The sequence below is a fragment of the Macaca fascicularis genome, chromosome 17, assembly GCF_037993035.2.
Source record: "Macaca fascicularis isolate 582-1 chromosome 17, T2T-MFA8v1.1".
NCBI classification, from domain to species: domain Eukaryota; kingdom Metazoa; phylum Chordata; class Mammalia; order Primates; family Cercopithecidae; genus Macaca; species Macaca fascicularis.
Genome location: NC_088391.1, coordinates 20,348,420 through 20,361,278, shown reverse-complemented (window position 1 = coordinate 20,361,278; position 12,859 = coordinate 20,348,420). Strand labels below are relative to the sequence as shown.

Genomic DNA, 12,859 nt, shown 5'->3' with positions numbered 1-12,859 from the left:
CTGCAACCTCCGTCTCCCGGGTTCAAGCAATTCTCCTGCTTTAGCCTCCTGAGTAGCTGGGACTATAGGCACATGCTACCAAGCCCAGCTGATTTTTGTATTTTTATTAGAGACAGGATTTTACTCTGTTGCCCAGGCTGGTCTCGAACTCCTGAGCTCAGGCATTCCACCTGCCTCAGCCTCCCAAAGTGCTGGGATTACAAGTTTGAGCCACTGCACCCGGCCGAAGTAATACATTTTTAAAGAGATTATATTGAAGGTAAATTTTGTGGACATTTACACTGAGCTAAACAAATTCTGAGCAGATTCTTCAACCCTAATATTAGGTTCCATTAAGTGATTACTAATAAATGCTATAAAGAAAATACAGTAAAGTAGAAAAATAAAACTCCAAAAGTCTTAGCCTGAATATTCACCTAATAGAAGTGAAAGTGAATTTTTCCCTTGAACTATCTGCATAAATAATTAAAATAGTCCTCCATATATTTTCAACATTAAATATCTTAGTCTTACTAATTGTCATAAGAGGTAACTTAAATTTAAACTGGCCATTTTGCTTAGTGCATTTCTATACTGCCCTCCACTAACCAATGAACACTGAATATTGAAATAATGTAAAAGGCCTGATGTATTTCCCGCCGGCTTTAACCAATTTGTCATAAATATGTTTCTTGTATGTGATTTTTAAATGTTTGCTAAATAATGTGTCTGGTTTTGTAAAATGATGTATCGAATGTGTATAATTTTTTACTACCATGTTCATCATACTTAATCTATATCCATATATTGTACTCCACCAATATTTATTAGTGGACAATAAAGAAGTTTTGAATGCATGAATACAGCTTAAGAGGCACCACACTTGGTTATTTTGCAATACCAGAATAACAGTGGGTACTCATAAATTGAATAGATAATCCAGATTATGTTTCCTCCAACTTAAGTTTTTGTTTTTTTTAATTTCCCTTTCCTAGAATCAATTTTATCATTTTACCTATGTACAATAACATACTTCTGGAAAATGCTAGGATTTTCACCATGTAGTAGAATTTGAGCATAACAGTAATGTAAAATTCAGAAGTCTCAAACTAGGTAGCTTTCTTTGAGTTTTCAAAGTAAATCAAAATAGAGCTGTTTTCATTTTACTATATTGTGGAAATCTATGAATGTTACTGTAAAATGCATATGCATTACACTGACTTAAAATGTTTTGAATTAATAAAGAATTCAACAATGAAAAAATTTAATTAAAAAATAAAAGTGCTTAATTTTAAGTAGCTATCTTGCATAGCTACCTAAAATATATTCATAGTAAATACATGGTACCTGTTTAGATTGCAAAAAATGTAGTTTTAAACGTTTTCTCAGCTTTCTTAAATTTGTTGAATATTTGAAAAAAATTAAATGAAAAGTTGGGGTATAGAAACATTTTCTTTTTCAATTATGAGAACACTGAGTGCAATGAAATGATTTGTTTGCCTTGTGACATTAACTTGTGTTTTTTTTCCTTCAATTTTGTGTGTAGAGTACCTGGTTTAGAGAAAGCAGGAACTGAGAAAGTATGACTATTTTTTGGGAAAGTTCAAATCTGGTTACTTAACTATACCTACGTTTTGGGATGTTTCTTTTTTGTTTTTTCCATATTCACATATTTTAATGTAAATTCTAGCAATACTGTACTTAAAATAACTAGAAAGGCTGGGCACAGTGACTCATGCCTGTAATCCCAGCACTTTGGGAGGCTGAGGTGGGCAGATCACTTGAGCTCAGGAGTTCAAGACCAGCTTGGGCAACATAGTGAGACACCACCTCTACTGAAATTACAAAAATTAGCCAGACGTGGTGGTGCACACCTGTAGTCCCAGCTACTTGGGAGGCTGAGGCATGAGAATCGCTTGAACCCTAGCGGAAGTGGCAGTGAGCCAAGATCGTGCCACGGCACTCCAGCGTGAGCGATAGAGCAAGACTCTGTCTCAAAAAGAAAAAAAAATAACTAGAAAGAAAAATGTCAGTACAAATCTATTTTGAAGTATTTTAATGAGTTACTAACTTGTGGTAGCCTTCTAAAAAGGCTATATATGTTTGCTTTTTACTTTTTAGGCTGAGTGAAAATGTAAGGCAAGGTGATATGATATAGTAAACTTGGGAGATAATGATAGTAAAACTTTAAGATTTAAAGCAGTAAATAGGGAAATCTACAAACCCCCTGCACCAGTTGTTTCAGTTAAAATTATGGTTGAAAATGATTTATCCCGAGTATCAAGAGGTTGCATAATATATAAAAGCATTTTAATTGACAGTTGTACTGGGGTATGGTAAGGTACTTTTGCTAAGTATTTGTCTAGGAGATTTCTTATTTTTCCAGATATTTTGCTATGGAAAAAATATTAATGAAGTTCTATTAATATAGATACAAAGATACCAGTAGGAAATCTGGGCTTTTTCTTGCTTTCTTTGCCGCTAACTAGCTGTGTGTCCTTGGACACATCAGAATGTTCTAGGCCTAAATTCCTTATCTTTTCGGTGAATGTGTTGTCCTAGGTAATCCTTAGATCTTTTTCAGCTCTAATATCCTGTGATTTCACACTTTTTAGACTGAGACTTGGCAATCTTTGGAAGACTGTGTGCAATTTATCTTCATACCACTGACTTCATATCTGCTGGGAGCTAGTATAGAGCATTCTACCGTATTATAATAGAAAACAGATTTTTTTTTTTCTTTTTTTAGGGGGAATCTCCCTCTGTCGCCCAGGCTGGAGTGCAGTGGCCGGATCTCAGCTCACTGCAAGCTCCGCCTCCCGGGTTCACGCCATTCTCCTGCCTCAGCCTCCCGAGTAGCTGGGACTACAGGCGCCCGTCACCTCACCCGGCTAGTTTTTTGTATTTTTTAGTAGAGACGGGGTTTCACCGTGTTAGCCAAGATGGTCTTGATCTCCTGACCTCGTGATCCGCCCGTCTTGGCCTCCCAAAGTGCTGGGATTACAGGCTTGAGCCACCGCGCCCGGCCGAAAACAGATTTTTTAAAAGGCCAAACTATGGTCCATCCCACAGGAATTAAGTCATTACAGATTATGGATTTATTGCTTGCTTCTCATTTCTACTTTGTATAACTTCTCTTCTCTCACTTTCTTACTCTGTTTTCTTTCATTTCTGTTATATTTTTTCTAATGGTCTTTCCAAATACTGCATTTCTTATCATGGCTATCTGTATATATTGAAAAGAGCCCTTCGTTAGGTTACCACATCTTGTGAAAGTTCTTTCTGTTCAGTTACTTGGTATCTAGAGTTACTGTGGCATTCTAGTTTTTTAGATACTGCCAACCTACAAACATAGCATATGTATATAAACAGACACACGGTCTGAATTACATATTTTATTGGAGAAGTCATTCAAGCACCTCATTCCTTTAAGCTGGAGTATTTCACCTTTATCCCAGAATTGTCCGATCTAAAACCTTTTTGCTTGTTTGATTGATTCTCTTTATATATTAGTTTTCTTTTTTTTTTGAGATGGAGTCTTGCTCTGTTGCCCAGGGTAGAGTACAGAGGTGCGCCTTGGCTCACCGCAACTTCCTCCTCCCGGGTTCAAGCAATTCTCCTGCGTCAGCGTCCCAAGTAGCTGGGATTACAGGTGCTCACCACCATGCCCGGCTAATTTTCTTGTATTTTTGGTAGGGATGGGGTTTCACCATGTGGTCAGGCTGGTCTCAAACTCCTGACCTCAGGTAATTTACCCGCCTCAGCCTCCCAAACAAAGTGCTGGGATACAGATGTGAGCCATGGCACCGGACTAGTTATTAATTTTCACCATAAGCATTTGGTACCATAGTACCTTAAAAGGAGAGCAATGATTTTCTAAAAATATATTTATGAATTCATGGGTTTAATATCCTTGTGTCTAAAAACCTTTCTGAAGGAATCTTAAATTTACATTCAATCATTGATCAATTTTGACTATCATATGTCTTTTTAGTACCTAAAATCTTCTGTAATAAATTAAACAAGTAACCATTTGAATTGGTTATAGTAGCTAGTAGTGTGGCTGAGGGTACTGTGTTCACCATCAGTGAAGTCATTTTGTTTGGAATGAGGCATAATGGGACTCTGTGTTAGGGAAGTTTGCCAGACAGAGTGAAGTCCTAGCCTTGAAGCACCAGGATTTGTTAAAAAAAACGCCAAACTTTTAAGCACTGGAATAGAATTACACTTTTGTTGATAATGGGCTATAATGTTCTTTTTTTTGGAGTCTGGCGAATAGCTGTGGTAATGGAGACCTCCAGGGAGTACAGAAATGAGACTTAAGGAATTATTAGTTACCTAGCATGCACCTGTCACATATCTCTTGCATATACTTACAGTGCTAAAGAAGCTCATGTTAACTCAGTGCATGTTATGTGCCAAGTATTCTGCACATGCATTTTTGCATCTACACAACAGCTCTAGGTTTTAGTATTACTTACTTCACCCATTTTACAGAAGGAGGAAACTTGAGACTGATACCTATTTTACGGAAAGAGGAGACTGAGCCACCAAACAAGTAACTGATCCAAGGTCACACTGCAGAGGATTGCCACCCAAGCAGTCTGACTCCAGAGCCTGTTCTCTGAACTGCTTTGTGTTACCATTTAACTCCAAAGCTTATCTTAGGGATGAGAGGTTAGGAACCTTGTTGCTAAGTATTCCTGTAGCATGTCTCGTTGGAGAATAAGAATATGGTCTTGCCCCAATTAGGAGACATCTGAGCCAGCCTGAGATTTTTTTATTATCTCGTAGATGTCTGCCTGGATGCCCTCTGAAAACTGTGCAAATAAGTTGACTGCTTATGTCTGTGTGATGAAGAAGTAGTTTCACTTATATTTTTTCTTGTTACTTTATAAAGACTGACACTTTGAAAAAGCATGTTTGAGAACTATTAATACAGCAAAGTCCTTCCTAGCTATAACAGATAATTAAGGACCTTTCAATTTGTTGGGTTAGAACAGAAACCTTTTTTCTGAGTGGCCATATTTTTTTTCCATCTAAGAGCATATTTGAGGAATTAGATGATGCATTTAGTTTTAGACATGTTTTTTACACACTGACTTCAAGGGGCACTGATGTATATTTATCTGATAGTTTAGTGACTGGATTTGGAGCTCAAAAGCTGAACCTAGAGATGAAGATTTAAAAATTTTTTGATATATGCATTTACTTAATCTGTTATAAACTGTTATAGCAGAAAGGACTTTGGTGGATTTTAGAGGCCCGGCTGTATGTTATAGCTTAAGTCCTGATTTAGGAAACAAAAATTCTAGTTTTAGTTCTGTTTTGCTTGTAGACTGTGAGAACTTGCCCACCCCAATTTACTAATCAAAAATGGATTCATTGATTTAGATCTTCAGTCTTATCTATTACTGAAAGAAATGTAAGATACCTGGGCCTTGTTATCAAAGATTGTAAGAATCTTTGGTGTCTCTGGGTGCTCCCTCTGGATCAGGTATCAGAAAATGTATTCTCAAGAATCACGTTGATACCATAGGGTATATAAGTACACAGGGGAGAGGAAGAGGAGCAGGAAAGATGACAGAGCATCAAAGACATGATTAAGCCAGTAAAATGCTTTTCTTTACTTACACATTTTCAGTTTATGGACTTCTCTATAGAAATAAGCAAAAACGACATGCCTGAGCAAACGTGTCTTTTTCTGCTGCAATAAGTGGCTTAGTGATTGTGGGAAGCCATTTCAGTTTTGATATATTACTGTTGGTTGTTAGTGTGTACTATAAGGTGTGGGTATGTTGATTACTTATCCTGATTTTTTAGATTTCTGAAAGACAACTGTTTAAAGCACAGTAGCAGTGTGGAAGTGCTGATACGAAAAGGTACATGATAGCAGTGGAAAAGAAAGTGAAACTTAAATTTACCTAGATGTATTCACACTGGCCATTGGCACAATGTCATTTTGCATTTATGAACAAATGGATTTTGAAATAGCCTTCTGGAACCTAATCTTTTACAGAGAAACTTCTGTATCAGCAAACATCCCTTGATTCTGGTTATATTTTCTTACTCTGGTTTTTCAAACTTATGATAATAGTTTCCTCTTTATCAGGAGTACGTCAGTTATTCTTTTTAAAATAAAGGATATTTGTAGAAATAGCTTAAATATCTAATTATATTTATTTATTGAACAGAGTCTTATTCTGTAATACAAGCTGGAGTGCAGTGACAATCATGGCTCACTACAGCCTTGAACTCCTGGGCTCAAGCGATCCTCCTGCCTCAGCCTCCTGAGTAGCTGGGATCACAAATGCACACACACCAACACAGCCAGCTAATTTTTTATTTTTTGTAAAGACGAGGTCTTGCTATGTTGCCCCGGCTGGTCTTGAACTCTTAGTCTCAAGTGACTCCTTCCCCACTAGCCCCCCAAATTCTGGTGTTACAGGTGTAAGCCACCATGCCTGGCCTGCTAAGATATTTAAAACAGTATTTGTCATTAATATAATTCTTTTTGTCATCACTGTGGGCACACAGGTTTGGGAGGTACAGAAGAAATTTTAGACAATGGTTATTTCCTCAGAAGAGGTTTTGCTGCAATTGTCTTGGTGACTGGCACATTGCCTTGCAAATAATTGGCACTCAAACATGTATTCAGTTGAATTAAGGGAACACAGTTTTCAAATGTGAGACAATGTACTACAATTAATGCTAAATTGGTTCTACAGACAGTAATTGCTGTGTTTTTGAAAGGAGCAGTCCTTACAGTTTGAGGCATAGATGTTGGGAGGCTTTGTGAAATAAATGGGGCTTGAGCATTGAATGGAAAAGATGGGATTGAATGCTGGCAAGTTGAAGGGGGGTGTGTTGCAAGCATGGGAAATAACAGAAGTTGAGAAAAGAGGCAAGATTGAATAGTTTGTGTGGAGGAACATAAGGCAGGTCTGCTATAGGGAATTTGGTTGGATAATTAAGGAGAAAGGTATTATAAATAATAATAAGTACAAGACCAAATGTATCTATCTGTGATCAATTTAGATCAAAACACTTTTTTTTCCTCTTCTAGATACGGTACTTGCTCAAAAACCACCTGAATGTGCTAAAAATACTTTCCCAGTGTTGGAGTTAAACTTCCTGTTAAAAGGGAGTGGATGAGAGTGGGAAATTTGCTGGGTTGGAATTTAGTGTAGTGAGTAGAAATGTCATCTTGAATTGAATTCTTAATTCGTACTTTATTTTGAGTTCCTGCTAGGAAAATCACAGTCATCCATGATGGCCCTTAAAGCCCAGAACACACAGGGACTTGGCTTTACAGAAATTAGGAAGTCGATTAAGGGATTTGGCTAGCACGTACTAGCTGGATTTATGTTTTCAGGGAAACTGATTCACCAGGTCAGCTTCATCCCCAGACTTATCTCTTTAAAATTATTAGGAAATTACTGGCCATCCTTTCCTTGGAGTCAACTTCTGTTTTAAAGTGTTTGTATTAAAACTGCAAATGCTAATTCAAAGAACTAGATGTTATTTAATGTGATTATTTTTATATCTTTCTTTTTATGCCACATTTATGGCCATCATCATTTGATGAAAATGTAATAAGATTGTGCTAAACACCTGAAGAATTTTTTCCTTTTGTTAGTATTGATAACTTTTTTTTTTTTTAAATAGGCAAACATTTTTGGCAGACATTTTAAAAGCCTTTCTCCCTTTGCTATGAAATTGGTGTTTTCACTGCTAAGTTGCGTTTCTGTTTTTCTGCTATTGTAAAGTGCAGCTCTTTGCATGTTCTAATTTGCCATGACGTGGTCAAGTGCTGTTTCCTTCCTGTTGCTTGCAAGCCTGTGCTAGAGATAAGGATACATTTCAGTGCATTAAAAAAGAAGCCACTGAAGACAGGCTTAAGCATGGTAATTTTTAAAACATTTTACTTACCAGAAGGCTTTTTAAAGAACAGAAAGAGTGGGCTTTAATTTCTGCTTATTTTTAACAGATTTAAAAATAGTTCTTACTAAACTTTAAATGTATTCGATTTTAAATCCTTATATAAATCCTCTATTAAAGGTGAAAATATATATGTTATGAAATTACTCATGGGGTAGCAGTTTCTGTGTGTGTGCTTTGCTGAGTTGGTGAAAAGAAGGAAATTGTTTATATATCCTTTATTGCGATTACAACCCTCATTATTGCTGGGGTTTTTGACCTTTTTTTTTTTTTTTAATATTGAGTACTTTAACAGTAGTTTAACTGTAGAGTGGGGGAGAGAGGCATAATTTTCAGTACTGAGAGATGATCTTAGCAGGAGCAAACTCTTCAAAGAAAATATGTAACTTTTTAAAAAGAGCATATGTTCGTTAGTCATGTCAATTTTATTTTAAAACGTTAATAATAAAAAAAATGCTTTGGCGATACCACCCTCTCTATCAGTTATTATATCCTGAGTGGCTGATTGCTTTTTCATAACTAATCTAAGTTTTTGTTTTTTAGGCCAAGAAGCTTGAGAGAAGAAAAATTTCAGGAAAATTGTCTCAATTTGACTAGAATATCAACAAACCAGGAAAATTGAAGCACCTTCCCTGAAGAAAACTTGGGTGTACAGTAACTCCACAGACAGAGCTGAGGGTTTTTTACCCAAATCAGTCACTGGATTTTGCTGCCTGATACATGAATCTGTTTGGAATTTTTCTCATGTGGATCTAAGGGGAATGCTTTATTATGGCCGCTGTTGTCCAACAGAACGACCTAGTATTTGAATTTGCTAGTAACGTCATGGAGGATGAACGACAGGTATGAGATCCAGAGAAAATTTCATTTTAATGATTTTATTATGATTTTTCTATTCATATCAGAAAATTACTTCCTTTAAAAGACAATAAGAGAAACTTTATTAAAAGTGAAAATTTATAAATGAAATATTTGGAGGAAATAACGATACTGTGTTTTAAGCACCAGTTAATTCATTAAGAATAAATCTTATCCTTAGCTTTGATATAGTAACAAGGAAGTAAAACTTTTGGGTTTAGCTTGTTTTTCTGTAAAATGTAAAATTTAGTGTAAAATTACTTAACACTAAATGCCTTAAGTAATTATTTTTAAGTACTTTGAAAAGTTCTAGAGAATATACTACCTTTTAATGCATGTGGTTAATTAATGTTTGTAATCGTGGGCTACTTCTTCAAGTAGATGAGACAACGTTAGTGGTCCATAATCATACATCATTTCAGTCCAAAGCATGTGACTCTGAGGAAGTTACTTAACTTCTAGATCTAGATTTCATCATCTGCAGAATGAGGGAATTGAACTGAAGAATTTCTAAATCGGCTTTCAGTGAATTTATATGAGATGTGCAAATTACTGTTTTCAGTATATAAAAAAGATCTAGGAGATACTGAGTAAAGGATCTAAGATTAATTTTAGTCTCCTTCCCCTCTCCCCACAACACACACACACACACAAAAGAACTGCAACGAGGCTAGAGTTTCTTGGGACTTTATAGTTAACTTCATTTTAAACAAGTTATATAGGGAATGTAAGACATGATATGGGAGAATTAGTATACATGTTGGAGAGATTCAGGCAGGGTACTAGGAAAAATATTTTGAGAACCAGCCTAAAGTTGATTTATTACTGAAATAAGCCTAATACTAAACACCTAATTTTAATAGGCCAATTATAATATGTAATGCCTTTATTCTGGAAACATAGTTACTGCAAATAATAAAATTCTTACTTTTGGCAGAGTGAATTTAATGATTTTTATAAAATTAAAAATTTTTTTAGCTGTGTTGTCCATTGAAGTGACAGAACAAAAAGTTTATAAATAAACCTACAAAAGGTGAGGATTTGGATTAAGTTGCCTTAACATCAGGGTGAGCTTTGGCTAGAGAGGAAAAAAGGTTCAGGGAGAGGATTGCTTGGTCTTGACTAAAAATATATTAATGGTGATATGGATTTAATCTAGAGACAACAGAAAAGATATTTTAGGAGGAAAGGTGTTTTGAATTTGGTTTAAGACAGGATGTTTGTGCACATATTAAGGTTTGAAACTGTGTGTTTACTCTGCAGCCCTCTTAAATGAAAGATGCTGTGATAGATGCCAGGCTTGATGTGGTGAGGTTTGATCTTGGGATGTAGCAGCAGAGGACAAAGCCCTAAGCCACTCACTAATATGCTCTAGTCATAGTGGATTTGATACTCTTTGGAACATGAGAAGTGAATTTTACATTATGGTACCATATTCATATATGTGTCTGCATAGCCTAAAAAAATGTTTTGCAAAACAACACTTATACACTTACTATATATGATACACTTTGTTTTGCAGAGGTTATTTATGTTTTTGGAAAGGGAGATGGTACTGTTAGGTTAACATCAGCATGTACATATATGTATTTTCTTAAGTTATTTTTGTTTAACAAAATGAATCTATGTGCAGGTATTATAAGGATTTTATAAGTATTAACCATATAAGGTAAATACTAATCCCCATTTTATAATGAGAAAATTGAGATATCAAGAGGTTAAGTCACTTTCCTGGAATCATACAGCCAGTAAGTAGTAGAGCTGCAATTTGAACTCAGCCAGTTTGATTCTTACTAATGATGTTTTATATATTCTTGCAATAATGTGTGAGAATCTTACTGTGTTATAATCAGCATCAAAATGTTTAAAACTCTTCGTGAGTTTTGGCGTCTTCAGTCTCTGGCCATCAGCATAGCAAATTTAACTGCTTTGCAGGAGGGTAGATCCAGTGCTGTTGGTGATATTAGCATCTTATCTAACCTGGGGCTCTACCTCGCTGTTTGCTTATTAGCTTAATTTGTTTTTAATAGAAAAGCAATAACGTGCCATTTATATTAATAAAAGAAGTCATCTAATACAAAGATATGTAAAATAACTAGTGAAAAATCTCTCTTCACCCTTACTCCTAATCTTGTTCTCCTTCCCAGAAGAAACTAGTATTAAGTATTAATATTTTGTGTGTAATTTTTTAGAAAAATGTCTGAACAAATGAACATACATATATATAAAACTGCATACAGAGGTTGCTTCTAAGACACAAATGAAGTTATGCTAAATCTTTTTTGTGTCTCATTTGTTTTCACTTAATGTATTATAAATATTTGTGTATATGTTGATTCTACATTTACTATTTTACATCATGAGCAGCCCATTTATTTTACAGTTCCTGATCATGGCTGCTACCAGTATTTTGCTATGATGTACAATATTGCAATGAACATCCTTGTTTGGAAGGCAGTAGATCTACCTAGTAGTAGCGGTGGTTAAGAGCTCAGGTACTGAAGTTGAAACGCCTGGGTTGAATCCTGGCTCCGCTGCTTACTGTGTCTGTGACTTTGGGCAAGTTACTCAACCTTTCTGTGCCTTGGTTTCCTCATCTGCAAAATGGGGATGAAAATAATAGAACCTAAATTATAGGATTGCTGTGAGAATTAAATGAGTTGATGTTTCCAAAGCTCTTAGAACTGTGTCTGGCTCATAGCTTATATTTACTGAGCACTATAATTTTGTCATTATGTGTGTGTGTGTCTGTGTGTGTGTAGTCTATCTTTGTACACTTAAAACGTGATTATATCTGTAGGATTATTAAAAACAATTACTGAGCTTACTAAAAACATAAATACAAATAATTCTTTTAAAAGGCTGTGTAACATGGACATAAAGATGGAAACAGTAGACACTGGGGACTACTAGATGGGGGAAGGAGGGAATTGGGCAAGGGTTGAAAAGCTAACTATTGGGTGCGTGCTCACTGCCTGGGTGATGGGATCAATCATACCTCAAATCTCGGCCTCACCCATGCAACAAGCAATATACCTGTGTAACAAACTGCACACATATATACTCTCTGAATCTAGAATAAAAGTTGGGCGGGGGAGGGAAGAGGGGCTGTGTTAGTTTCTACTACTACTAATAGGGTATTTCCCAAACCATTATCAACAGAAGTCCTTTTTTTTTTTTTTTTTGGCCAGTCTTTAGGGTGGAAATGACATTTTACTATTTTAATTTGCATTTTCTTGACTACTAGTGGTGAGGTGGTTTATTATTTGTAAGTTTTATTTATTGTCAACTAGAGTTTTCTTTGATTTACTTATTAATATATCCTTTTGCCCAGTGGAAATTCTTTAAATATTATGGTTATTACATTAGAATCATTGATATTTTCTCCCAGTCTAGTATGGTCTTTTAACAATGTGTTACCTTGTGCTCTATAGAAATTTTAAATATTTTTAACAAAATATATCAGTATTACAAACTAATAATATTAGTTTTGGGGGCTTTTCTTGCCTTCTGCTTAGGAAAATTTTCTTCAGTCCTATCACTCCTAAAATTAGCATATACTCTCTTTACATTTTCTTTTTTCTTTTTTTTTTGAGATGGAGTCTCACCTTGTCACCTAGGCTGGAGTGCCATGGCATGATCTCCACTCACTGCAACCTCCGCCTCCCAGGTTCAAGCGATTCTCCTGCCTCAGCCTCCCAAGTAGCTGGTACTGCAGGCATGCGCCACCACACCCAGCTAATTTTTGTATTTTTAGTAAAGACAGGCTTTCACCATGTTGGCCAGGATGGTCTCCATCTCTTGACCTCGGGATCTGCCTGCCTTGGCCTCCCAAAGTGCTGGGATTTCAGGCATGAGCCACTGCGCCCGGCCTACATTTTCTTCTAGTATCTTTTAAATGCTTAGCTCCTCAGTCCCTCTGCAGTTTATTTTTGTATCATGTGAGGTATTCATGATTTGAAGATTCCTCCCCCATTCCCACAAATAGTGGCGTTAGCCCTTCGCCATTTATTGAATGTTTTATGTTTTTCACACTTAAACTGCCACCTTTGTTGATACTAAATTACCATATGTACAGGCT

At 35.9% G+C, this 12,859-nt stretch overlaps 1 protein-coding gene across 5 annotated transcripts in view; it reads left to right on the top strand.

The window, feature by feature from the left end:
• ELF1 (E74 like ETS transcription factor 1) overlaps window positions 1–12,859 on the top strand; it is a 115,120-nt gene that overhangs the window by 58,655 nt on the left and 43,606 nt on the right. For 4 of the 5 annotated variants that reach the window (XM_065533171.2, XM_005585720.5, XM_074021895.1 and 1 more), the window contains exon 2: window positions 8,464–8,763. In XM_065533171.2, the coding sequence (XP_065389243.1) occupies window positions 8,692–8,763 (72 nt within the window). In that variant the 5' untranslated portion in view covers window positions 8,464–8,691. Of the gene's footprint in view, window positions 1–7,844; window positions 7,887–8,463; window positions 8,764–12,859 lie in introns of those variants that run through there. The other variant, XM_074021894.1, reaches the window with a different exon arrangement.